This window comes from Oncorhynchus kisutch, linkage group LG8, assembly GCF_002021735.2.
Source record: "Oncorhynchus kisutch isolate 150728-3 linkage group LG8, Okis_V2, whole genome shotgun sequence".
Classification (NCBI taxonomy): domain Eukaryota; kingdom Metazoa; phylum Chordata; class Actinopteri; order Salmoniformes; family Salmonidae; genus Oncorhynchus; species Oncorhynchus kisutch.
Window position 1 is genome coordinate 27,022,580 of NC_034181.2, and position 13,437 is coordinate 27,036,016.

At 38.6% G+C, this 13,437-nt stretch overlaps 1 protein-coding gene across 1 annotated transcript; it reads left to right on the top strand.

Moving 5' to 3' along the window:
• Window positions 1–1,984: 1,984 nt before the first annotated feature.
• On the top strand, window positions 1,985–7,826 carry LOC109895961 (C3a anaphylatoxin chemotactic receptor-like). The gene is made up of 2 exons (XM_020490101.2): window positions 1,985–2,075; window positions 4,641–7,826. The coding sequence occupies exons 1-2, from the start codon at window positions 2,034–2,036 to the stop codon at window positions 5,691–5,693; spliced, it is 1,095 nt and encodes a 364-aa protein (XP_020345690.1). The 5' UTR covers window positions 1,985–2,033; the 3' UTR covers window positions 5,694–7,826.
• The last annotated feature ends 5,611 nt before the right edge of the window (window positions 7,827–13,437 follow it).

Sequence of the window (13,437 nt, forward strand, 5' to 3'; positions counted from 1 at the left end):
CTTTATTCAAAATTGACGCCGACAAAACGAAGAACAAAAACCAAACCGTGAAGCTCGAGCGCAGAGCTGACCCCACCCGTTCTGGCTGGATGCCAGCTTCTCCCCGGCAATACCGGCCTGTGAATAATCAGCCTCGGAACCGTGGCCTGTGAATACTCAGCCTCGGTACCGTGCGCATCACCCATAGCACGGGGCCTGACCAGTCCCATGCTTGCCACGGTAAGCACGGGGAGTTGGCTCAGGTCTGCTTCCTGACTCTGCCACACTCCCCGGGGCTGCCTCTCGGGCTTCCTTGCCAGCAGTGTTCCCACATACCGCTGGTTCCTTTCTCCGGCTGCCTCTGCTCTCCTAGCTGCTTCCACCTGTTCCCATGGAAGGGAATCCCTTCCCGATCCCTTGATGTCACAAAGTTGTCCAGTACTTTAAAAATATCCTCTCCTGGTTTGCAGAAGAGGATGTCTTCCTTAATTGACCCCCTCATAAACGTAACGGGCATATACCAGGAGCTGTGCCAGGCCCGCCACGTCTGTTGACTCATCCAGCTGTAACGCATATAATTCATTGGCTTGTATGCGAAGCAGTAATTGTTTTAAAACATCTCCTGCCATGTCACTGATGCGTCGTGAAACAGTGTTGTTTGATGAAGACATTGTCTGTATAGTTTTTTTGTCCTTTTACCCCAGTATTGTCCCAGCCATATACGCGGCAACAGGAAGAATGAAGTCCTCCACAATAGTATGGGGCTTGCCTGTCTTAGCCACTCGGTAGCTCACCATATAAGATGCTTCTAGCCCCTTCTTATTAACTTTATCTGTTGCTTTTATACATGTCTTACTACTCAAAAGTCTTCTTTATTCTCGCTCAAACTCCTGTGGCTTATTTTTCAAATTGTCATGTATTGCGCGTACCCCTTGGGAATACCTGCTATAGAGGATCTGAGAATTCAGCCTGGTCTTATAGACTAGACATAACATATTAATCGTGAATCCGGTACACTCAAATTAGTATGATATATGTTACGTTTGGTATGGTTACATAGGAAAACGTCGAGCAAACCAAATGTTTGCGAGCTCGAATCTCATCATGGACATCTTTAGCAAATTAGCAACTTTTCAACAACTTACTACTTGTTCAACTACTTTGCATGTTAGCTAACCTTTGCCCTAATGCAAACGTCTAGCAAACCAGAGGTTGCGAGTTCAAATTTCATCACGGACAACTTTTGCATTTTTAGCTAATTAGCTACTTTGCAACTACTTAGCATGTTAGCTAACTCTTCCCCTAATGCAAACGTCTAGCAAACCAAAGGTTACGAGTTCGAATCTCATCACAGACAACTTTAGCATTTTACATAATTAGCATCTTTTATACTACTTACTTATTTTTGCTACTTTGAAACTACTTAGAATGTTAGCTAATTTAGCTAACCCTAACCCTAATTCTGTCCTTAACCATTTAACCTAACTCCTAAACTTAACCCTAACCCCTAGCCAAGCTAACGTTAGCCACCTAACTAAAATCCATAACATATCATGTGTTTTGCAAATTCATAACATATAATATAATAATATATAATTATCATTCGTAACATATCATACGAAATGGGTGATGGACATCCACAAATGAATACATACCATACGAAACGTAACATATCATACAAAATGGAGTATCTTAGATTTACATACAGAATTATACAATATGCTCTGAGACCAGGATGGAGAAAATAATTGGAGACTCCTGTGTTGATATTCAGGTTGAACAATACATGGAAAACACATTTCACACAACCGCTGTGAACTCATTGGAAGTTGGAATTGTTCATGTATTTGTAAAAACACAAGCATTGTGCTGTTCAATCTGCCTGTTTAATTTGTTTCTCTGAAGAAGTTGAATAAGCAACTTGTATTGTATTGCACAATGTTTGTGGTTATTTATGTAAATATTTGGTGTAAACCACAGAAAGAGAAGCTGCTTGTTAAAAGGAAATGAGTACAACAAGCAGAAAAAATATTGTCCCCTACTAAACTGCATTTATGATTCTGCAGCAGGCTGTTTCTGTTGTGTGTGTGTGTGTGGTGAGTGCCTTTTTCTGATTAAATCCAATGTTTTGAGGGACGGAATGTCAATTGATATACACTTATTAGGCTTTATGTTAACTTGGTTACAATATTGTTTATGTTTCATGCATTTTTTATTTATTTATATAATTAAAAGTCATAAATACCTGTAGTTGTGACAGAAACAAATTGTGTCCAACCATCTTTGTGTTGGACACACCAAAGTAAAATAAATAAATAAATCTGATAACTAAAAAGTTATTTTCAAAACATGAACAAACATTTGAAAAGTATTATTTCAAGCTGTGTGAATCCAGGGTGAACAGTGTTTTTGAAAAGTGAGTGTATTTACATTAGTTTATCAAGTTTATCGAGTTACAAAACGAGATTCAGAATATACAGTGCCTTGCGAAAGTATTCGGCCCCCTTGAACTTTGCAACCTTTTGCCACATTTCAGGCTTCAAACATAAAGATATAAAACTGTATTTTTTTGTGAAGAATCAACAACAAGTGGGACACAATCATGAAGTGGAACGACATTTATTGGATATTTCAAACTTTTTTAACAAATCAAAAACTGAAAAATTGGGCGTGCAAAATTATTCAGCCCCTTTACTTTCAGTGCAGCAAACTCTCCAGAAGTTCAGTGAGGATCTCTGAATGATCCAATGTTGACCTAAATGACTAATGATGATAAATACAATCCACCTGTGTGTAATCAAGTCTCCGTATGAATGCACCTGCACTGTGATAGTCTCAGAGGTCCGTTAAAAGCGCAGAGAGCATCATGAAGAACAAGGAACACACCAGGCAGGTCCGAGATACTGTTGTGAAGAAGTTTAAAGCCGGATTTGGATACAAAAAGATTTCCCAAGCTTTAAACATCCCAAGGAGCACTGTGCAAGCGATAATATTGAAATGGAAGGAGTATCAGACCACTGCAAATCTACCAAGACCTGGCCGTCCCTCTAAACTTTCAGCTCATACAAGGAGAAGACTGATCAGAGATGCAGCCAAGAGGCCCATGATCACTCTGGATGAACTGCAGAGATCTACAGCTGATGTGGGAGACTCTGTCCATAGGACAACAATCAGTCGTATATTGCAGAAATCTGGCCTTTATGGAAGAGTGGCAAGAAGAAAGCCATTTCTTAAAGATATCCATAAAAAGTGTTGTTTAAAGTTTGCCACAAGCCACCTGGGAGACACACCAAACATGTGGAAGAAGGTGCTCTGGTCAGATGAAACCAAAATTGAACTTTTTGGCAACAATGCAAAACGTTATGTTTGGCGTAAAAGCAACACAGCTCATCACCCTGAACACACCATCCCCACTGTCAAACATGGTGGTGGCAGCATCATGGTTTGGGCCTGCTTTTCTTCAGCAGGGACAGGGAAGATGGTTAAAATTGATGGGAAGATGGATGGAGCCAAATACAGGACCATTCTGGAAGAAAACCTGATGAAGTCTGCAAAAGACCTGAGACTGGGACGGAGATTTGTCTTCCAACAAGACAATGATCCAAAACATAAAGCAAAATCTACAATGGAATGGTTCAAAAATAAACATATCCAGGTGTTAGAATGGCCAAGTCAAAGTCCAGACCTGAATCCAATCGAGAATCTGCGGAAAGAACTGAAAACTGCTGTTCACAAATGCTCTCCATCCAACCTCACTGAGTTTGAGCTGTTTTGCAAGGAGGAATGGGAAAAAATTTCAGTCTCTCGATGTGCAAAACTGATAGAGACATACCCCAAGTGACTTACAGCTGTAATCACAGCAAAAGGTGGCGCTACAAAGTATTAACTTAAGGGTGCTGAATAATTTTGCACGCCCAATTTTTAAGTTTTTGATTTGTTAAAAAAGTTTGAAATATCCAATAAATGTCGTTCCACTTCATGATTGTGTCCCACTTGTTGTTGATTCTTCACAAAAAAATACAGTTTTATATCTTTATGTTTGAAGCCTGAAATGTGGCAAAAAGGTCGCAAAGTTCAAGGGGGCCGAATACTTTCGCAGGGCACTGTATGAACCTGCAGCCTCTGCAATATCCAAAGGGCCAAAGTCAGTGTTATATTATGGATGCTGTGCCTGACCAGGTTTAGGTGGAAGCTGCAATTCAAGTTGAGGTTTATTTTCGCTTCATTCAAGTTTTGAAATTGCATGTCAATTTCAGTTCCTAAATTTAAATAAATTATAAAGGAACTCCTAAAATAGGTCATTATAAAAGCATAGCTTAAAACAAAGTGCAGATAACTTGTACCTTCAAGTAAATCATGCATTTGTGTCAATGAGAGATTTTCATGACATAGTGTGCCATTTAATGGCACTGTGTTTTTTTATTTGTTTTACCTCACGGACATAAAATGGCATGAATATATTACAATGCAACTAATATTTTATCACTTAGTTAACTTAACAAAATGTTCTGAGTTGACACAGCATAAGCTTTTCAATAACATTCTAAATACTGACATTTCAAACTCAAATCTTAAATTAATGTATTGAATGAAATGATATTCAATGGTCCTGCTGTTTGTTTTCTCTGATGTAGCTGATTTTTATACTTGTGTTTGGACAGAACGAGAGAGCCATGGCAGCAGTGACATTAGAAACAATTCCAACTATTGATTATTATGATTATGATGATAGCAAAGCCCCTCCAACTCAGTCCTCATTTGGCCAACCACCGGATACATCACCCAGTTCACCATTGGACTACATACTCCTTGTGGTCAATGTGGTCATCTTACTGCTGGGGGTTTGTGGGAATGGGGTGGTCATCTGGATAGCTGGTCTCAAGGTGAAAAAGACGGTCAACACCACCTGGTACCTCAGCCTGGCCATCTCCGACTTCATATTTTGTGCCTGTCTCCCCTTCAACATAATCCACATGGTAACAAAGGAGTGGATCCTTGGGCTCTTCATGTGCAAGTTCACCTCTTTTGTGATGTTCCTCAACATGTTCAGTAGCATCTTCCTCCTGGTCGTCATCAGTGTTGACCGTTATCTACTTGTCGTATTCCCAGTTTGGGCCCAGAACCAGCGAACCGTGAGGAGGGCCTCTGCAGTTGTGTTTTTTGCCTGGGCCGTCTCTGTTGCACTGAGCATTCCCTCCACAGTGTTTCGTCAGGTATCCCCAGATGGCATAACGTGCTTTAATCAATACCCACACCTTAACAGTCACATAACTGTAGCTGTCAGTCGATTTATCAGTGGCTTTGTGCTCCCGGTCCTCATCATCATCTTCTGCTACTCTGTCCTCATCCTGCGACTGAGGACCAACAGGATGACCAGGTCCTCCAAAGCCTTCAAGGTCCTGACTGCACTGATAGCCATGTTTTTCATCAGCTGGCTTCCATACCATGTCTTCATCCTTCTGGAATTTAAAGCCGGTGATCAAACTTCTCTAACTGTTATTCATGAAGGGCTAAGAATATCTGCAACTCTGGCTAGTGCAAACAGTTGCCTGAACCCATTTCTGTATGCATTCATGGGCAAAGACTTCAAGCAGAAATTCTTTAACTCTTTCCTTTCTAAGATTGAAAATGCTTTTGATGAGGAGGAACGCTCTTCAAGGAGTAGAGGAACCTCTTTCTCCCAGGTTGATTCAAAAGTTTATACAAATGTCTGATTGCCTTTCAACAAATATTGTAAAACAGGGCAAACTTATGCCCCTTTTAAGTATATTTTATATACAATAACCCATTAAGTTCACATATTAAGGTCCATAGTTGTGACAATATAAGATTTGCTCTGTCTTAGCCAACTGTTATGCAAACTATGCAAATGTTTTAACCCTGAGGAAATAACTCATTTAAAGTTATTTCCTGTAACACACACACAATTGCTGTAACGGTATTGTTTAAATGTAGTTGAATGTCATTTTCATCACCACTCAAGTAACATAAGCAACAATATTGTACTGTATTGTTCTGCATTTCCTGCCATGCATCACCAATCTTTTGGTTGACAGGTTTTTGTGTAATCAGATTTGTACCATGAAATGTAATTCAGCCCACCGTGCCAACATTCATCTGTCAGGTCATCTGCTGTGACACTGAAAGGTCAAGTGTAATTCCATATCCTATAGAGGAGCTGAGAATCTTATTGAAGAGCCCTGTGTTTATACTTCACAAAACCGCTGTTTGTCAACAACTATTTTGGATGAACGTGAAGCCTTTTGGAACTTCATACTGTACTAATATCTCTTACAAATTGTGAAATAGCTTTTTTTCACATGTTAAGCTGAAACTTTCTCATGTGAATCTATATGTTCACATGTATTCAATTTAGAGTTAACAAGTTAACACCACCTTTCACATGTGAGGAGAATAATGTGTTTTCTCCTCCCATGAGTTGCAAGTTTACATGTAAAAAACATTAACATTTGCAGTTTCCCAGGTAAGAATCATTCACATTGTGTAATTGCAAGGTCACATATGGGTCTGAAATAGTGTTATTCTCCTCCCATGTGAAAAAGTGGTGTTAACAGTGGTGTTGCAGTAGCAATTTTTCCACATGGGGGAATTGCAAATTATGTAATGCCATTCTACTTTAATTAAGTAATAATTCAAGTGCATAAAAATTTATTATGGTGCCATCCACTTCATTTTTCCCCCTCCATAGTGTTGCATTGATACACGTATATTTAGTGCTACCACGAGGATGAGGCATGCAGGCGCATGCTCTCTTCATACGTTGGTCCGTGGCTGTTGAAAGTAGCCCGGTGAAAAGAACCGTGAAGCTAGTTAGCTAGCGGTGTCTCCTTATTTTTAATATCCTGTGTTCCGGTTTGTATGCATGGTTACGTTTTCAAAATCTCAAGATAAATTTTTTAACTGAACTGTAATGACTTTTTGGGTCATTTTGATGATTTAATTGTTTTGACAAAGTGAAAAACAAATTAGATTTTTTTCCGTGAACATAAGCATAGCGAGGCTAAGTAACTAGCTAGCTAAATCACTTTTGAATGAAAGTCAATGGTAACATGTTGGCATCTCAGATGATTTAAAACAAATATTTGATACTTTTCGGGTCTCTTAAATGGTAAAGATTTTTACAAACAAGGGCTCATATTGAGTGCATTTGCATGTGTACATATGAACCACGTTAATATGTATTTTAGAATGTAATTTTTTATTTAATCTATATCTAATAGCTGCATGCTAATTTCTAACTGCTAGCTTGCTAGATAGCTTAGTGCTAGGTGCTAGCTAGCCTGCCATTTCATCCCAGCTAGCTAGTTTTAGCTTCCATTACTGTTTGATGTCCATTTGGATTTTGTTAATTTTATGCCGCTGTATTAAATGTATTTGAAAAATTGTGAATGTGTTTGCTATTGGAATTCATGTTAACAGATGCTTTTCTACAAAGAGAGGATTTTGAATTTTAAGAGTCAAGGTTCCGAGATTGAGAGAAATTTGTAATAAATATACATTGGAAGAGAACCCCAGTGAAAATAAGCTTACTCCATGTCTCCTTATTGATCCTGGTTAACATGTTAAAATTGACATTAAAATAGTCACGTGATGAGGTATGCCCACCTGTGACTTCAGCATCAGTATTGACCCTCTTGGTCTGAATACTTTCTGATGGCACTGTATTCCTCACGTGACATTTTTCATGTGATTTGTTCACACGTGTCTGAAAACCACGTTTTTTTACATTTCTTTTTGTAAGGGTAGTCAAATGTGCAAAATGGGAATTAAATACATACTAAGCAACAACTTTGGTGAGTGATTCATAAAACTGGGAATGATGAATATATATGTGTTGTTGATCTCATTACTTTAAAACTGTATGTGTGTATTTAACTGATTAGAACAAACATCACAATCATCCTTCATTGGAGCATTAAGAAACATTTAATACCAGGAATATCCTGGGCATATATTCAGGTCAACATTACACAATATCATGTGTTCCTCATTGATCAACAAAGGAGGGGTGTCGCGCCCTGACCTTAGAGAGCTATTTTATTTCTCTATTTGGTTAGGTCAGGGTGTGATGTGGGGTGGGCATTCTATGTTTTGTTTTCTATGTTTCTTTATTTCTATGTTTTGGCCGGGTATGGTTCTCAATCAGGGACAGCTGTCTATCGTTGTCTCTGATTGGGAATCATACTTAGGTAGCCCTTTTTTTCCCCCCTCCTTTCAGTGTGGGTAGTTAACTTTGTTAGAGGCATTATAGCCGAAGTTAAGCTTCACGGTCGTTTCCTTGGCTGCATTTCTATAAACAAAAGGAATATGTATGCTCACTACGCTGCACTTCTTACGACGCCTGTGACAGGGGGTTTAATCTTTGTCCTTGTCGAGTTTGTACTTTTACTGTCATATTATATATTTTTTCAGATGTTTATTTGGAATCACTGTCCATTACTTCCATTGTATTACCTTATTTTTGGGGGGTGTAATCACATTACATTAATTCCATACAAAATGCATTCAAATGTGACACCCCCTTTCAGATAGTGCCAGCCTGTTAATGAAAGTCATAGCCACTTAAAGTTAAAGTCTGTCCAAAAATTGAAGTAATCATCTGTCCCATAATACTTGTTTGATTTTGTTGCACGTACTATAAAAATATGTGTATATGTATGTATGTATGTATGTGTGTGTGTGTGTGTGTGTATATATGTGTATATATATAATATATATAAATATATATATATACAGTGCCTTGCGAAAGTATTTGGCCCCCTTGAACTTTGCGACCTTTTGCCACATTTCAGGCTTCAAACATAAAGATATAAAACTGTATTTTTTTGTGAAGAATCAACAACAAGTGGGACACAATCATGAAGTGGAACGACATTTATTGGATATTTCAAACTTTTTTAACAAATCAAAAACTTAAAAATTGGGCGTGCAAAATTATTCAGCCCCCTTAAGTTAATACTTTGTAGCGCCACCTTTTGCTGCGATTACAGCTGTAAGTCGCTTGGGGTATGTCTCTATCAGTTTTGCACATCGAGAGACTGAAATGTTTTCCCATTCCTCCTTGCAAAACAGCTCAAACTCAGTGAGGTTGGATGGAGAGCATTTGTGAACAGCAGTTTTCAGTTCCTTCCACAGATTCTCGATTGGATTCAGGTCTGGACTTTGACTTGGCCATTCTAACACCTGGATATGTTTATTTTTGAACCATTCCATTGTAGATTTTGCTTTATGTTTTGGATCATTGTCTTGTTGGAAGACAAATCTCCGTCCCAGTCTCAGGTCTTTTGCAGACTTCATCAGGTTTTCTTCCAGAATGGTCCTGTATTTGGCTCCTTCCATCTTCCCATCAATTTTAACCATCTTCCCTGTCCCTGCTGAAGAAAAGCAGGCCCAAACCATGATGCTGCCACCACCATGTTTGACAGTGGGGATGGTGTGTTCAGGGTGATGAGCTGTGTTGCTTTTACGCCAAACATAACGTTTTGCATTGTTGCCAAAAAGTTCCATTTTGGTTTCATCTGACCAGAGCACCTTCTTCCACATGTTTGGTGTGTCTCCCAGGTGGCTTGTGGCAAACTTTAAACAACACTTTTTATGGATATCTTTAAGAAATGGCTTTCTTCTTGCCACTCTTCCATAAAGGCCAGATTTGTGCAATATACGACTGATTGTTGTCCTATGGACAGAGTCTCCCACCTCAGCTGTAGATCTCTGCAGTTCATCCAGAGTGATCATGGGCCTCTTGGCTGCATCTCTGATCAGTCTTCTCCTTGTATGAGCTGAAAGTTTAGAGGGACGGCCAGGTCTTGGTAGATTTGCAGTGGTCTGATACTCCTTCCATTTCAATATTATCGCTTGCACAGTGCTCCTTGGGATGTTTAAAGCTTGGGAAATCTTTTTGTATCCAAATCCGGCTTTAAACTTCTTCACAACAGTATCTCGGACCTGCCTGGTGTGTTCCTTGTTCTTCATGATGCTCTCTGCGCTTTTAACGGACCTCTGAGACTATCACAGTGCAGGTGCATTTATACGGAGACTTGATTACACACAGGTGGATTGTATTTATCATCATTAGTCATTTAGGTCAACATTGGATCATTCAGAGATCCTCGCTGAACTTCTGGAGAGAGTTTGCTGCACTGAAAGTAAAGGGGCTGAATAATTTTGCACGCCCAATTTTTCAGTTTTGGATTTGTTAAAAAAGTTTGAAATATCCAATAAATGTCGTTCCACTTCATGATTGTGTCCCACTTGTTGTTGATTCTTCACAAAAAAATACAGTTTTATATCTTTATGTTTGAAGCCTGAAATGTGGCAAAAGGTTGCAAAGTTCAAGGGGGCCGAATACTTTCGCAAGGCACTGTATATAGCAAGTAATCTTGTCTTTCATTGCTCTACAGTATGTCTACAATAGAGACATATGCACATTGATCATCAGTTAACATAAAGTGGTGGGTGTATAAAATTGAACCAGAATGCTTCACTTACAGATTATTTGGATTTATTTTAGTTTTTCTATGCTCTTGATGCACAGTACCTACAGTATGGGTGGGACTATTGTATAGCTTGTTCTTCGATACCAAAGCAATCTACAATAGAAAATGGGGTGTGTCACTCAGTATTACTCATAACAATAATCAAGGATCGTATATCAAGTCAAATTAAGTATAGTAGATAACTCTAATCTAAACTAATCTAAGAAAATGCCTTTTCATCCTTTGGAGTAGTAAGCTTTCAGTTACATAATTTACGGTGAAAGGCTTTTTGGGTCATATTCAAATTAAATATGTGAACAAAAATATTGAATCCTTAAGAGTATATTGATGCACCCAATCTAAGAAACATAACCCAAAATATTTCCTGAGCTTTCTTATATCTCCTAGATATAGGCAGTCGTGTGTATTCATGGATGCCAAGGGAAGCCAGGCTTCCCACAAAAAATGTACCAAGAACATTTAGCAAAAACATATCAAATGTAGCTTTCACCTCTCTGTGTTTCATCATTTTTCCTTCAATTCGAAAGAGGCTGAATGCATCTCACCGAAGAAAGCATCAGAGTGAGCAAAACAGCACCCCGCTCTCTCTCTATGTGTAGGCCATCTATCTAATGCTGTCTGGTCCAAACGAGTATGACATTGATACAGGCCATTGCATTGAATAGAGCATTCGTCATTGACAGAAACAACTTCAATTGTTGCATCTCATTGTGTTGTCCGCTGGTGGCTAGCTAGCTAAAATTGTCACTTTCCTAAATTAGCCATGGATGGAGATAGCGATTTTGACTTGTGATTTTACTTATTTCTCCGTACTGGCCAATGATTATAAGGGTGTTTCTGATCCAACCATTAATTCATACATTTTGTGCCCCTGACCTAAGAGGATGGATGTTCAATATGTACCTATAGATGTAGATATAGATTTTTTTTTATTTAAATGAATATTAAACTCCTTGCACACAGAACACCCAGCTAGTGATGGTGATAACTGAGTATACCAATCCTTGAATGGAAGTTCAGCTAGCTAGCAAGCATTTTAGACAGGTAGCCTTGGACAACAAAAAATAAAAGCGTGTACTTTATGACAGAGTGATAAACCGTTTCATCAACATGAAAGAGAGGAGGATGGCATCAGCATATTTCTCTACTTGCACAAACGCGCACACACAGAAATCAGAACCATGGACAGCCACATCATATTTAGTTTACGTAGATTGGACTTAATTGTTTTTGGTATCTTTTAGTTGTCACTGTATTAGACTAAGCAGAGGTGATTTGATGTTTGATTTGAAGTTGAAATGGTGCTGGAATAGTGGAGACAGTTCTTGTTTCCTTTGTAACTTGCTGTAACTCTCTGTGGTTCGAAATCAATAGTTGTTTAGTGGTCCGAAAATGGCGGAAACATGAACTTTCTTGACCATGCTGTCAAGAAGACCATGCTGTAGGTCATGTACTGCTTGTTACATGCAATATGCTCTGTTGACTAAACCGGACAGAGGTTGCTATCCGGTTTTGTGATAAAACAAAGGTGTGATTGAATTTATTCTGCCACTGTGTCTTCTTATTGTCTCAGCCTTTAGGCCTATATACTGTATCACGGTCGCAAGGCAAATGAATGAACAGGTTATAGAGCAAACAATGCAATTATCACATAACATTGGTTGTAATATGACTTTTTCTGGCTTCCACAGTGATTTTACCCACACACCGCTTCTGGATATGGGACAGATACTTCAAAACGTTATTCCTTTTTAGAATAATTCTGACTGTCTTTTTTTGCCGTTCATGAATGTGTTATTCAATGCATTTCTATGGGCTATAGTAGTAAAGGCCAAATTCAATACTTTTATCAAATAATGTCATATTTTCTGCTTATCTAAAGGGGTCCTAAAATGTTTAAACCAATAGCTAAATCATCCATGGTATGACCATCTTAAAACAATGCCATATGTTACAGTAGCTTAGTAGAACCCCTTCCCCCAACACCTTAGACTTTCAGTTAAATAATCAACCTACATTATCTCTTCATTATGAAGTCAATCATACAGACACAAAATGTAAAAATACAGTTACAGTATACTATGTGGGTATGCTTGAGAACTCAACGGCGTTGAATGACATTCCTCGGCAACAAAGTGAGGTGGCATACTATCATTGATTGTAAACCCCAGCCTGTATTGAAATCTACAGTTCTTTCAAAAAGGGGTAGGGTTAGTATTCAACCCATTTGTTATGGCAAGCCAAAATAAGTTCAGGGGTAAAAATGAGCTTAAGTCACTCTGTGTGCAATAATAGGGTTTAACATGATTTTTGAATGACTACATCATCTCTGTACCCCACACATACAATTGTCTGTAACTTAGTTGAGCAGTGAATTTCAAACAGATTCAACCACAAATACCAGGGAGGTGTTCCAATGCCTCGCTAAGGAAGGCACCTATTGGTAGATGGGTACAAAAAAGCAGACAATAGTTCTAAGTTTGAGCATGGTGACATTATTAATTACACTTTGGATGGTGCATCAATACACCCAGAAGATACAGGAGTCCTTCCTAACTCAGTCACCGGAGAGGAAGGAAACCGCTCAGGGATTTCACCATAAGGCCAATGGTGACTTTAAAACAGTTAGAGTTTAATGGCTGTGATAGGAGAAAACTGAGGATGGATCAAGAACATTGTAGTTACACCACAATACTAACCAAATTGGCATAGTGAAAATAAGGAAGCCTGTACAGAATACAAATATTCCAAAACATCCATCATGTTTGTAACAAGGCACTAAAGTAATACTACAAAACAATTGGCAAAGCAATTAACTTTTTATCCGGAATACAAAGTATTATTATTGTGGAAAATCAATACTACACATTACTGAGTACTACTCTCCATATCTTCAAGCATAGTGGTGGCTGCATCTTGTTAAGTGTATGCTTGTAATCGT

Excerpts from the sequence above, each read along its gene's own strand:
- LOC109895961 (XM_020490101.2), top strand. The coding sequence starts at position 2,034 with ATGATTCTGCAGCAGGCTGTTTCTGTTGTGTGTGTGTGTGTG. Across the intron at positions 2,076-4,640 it reads CTGTTGTGTGTGTGTGTGTG|AACGAGAGAGCCATGGCAGC; the intron begins GTGAGTGCCTTT and ends GTGTTTGGACAG.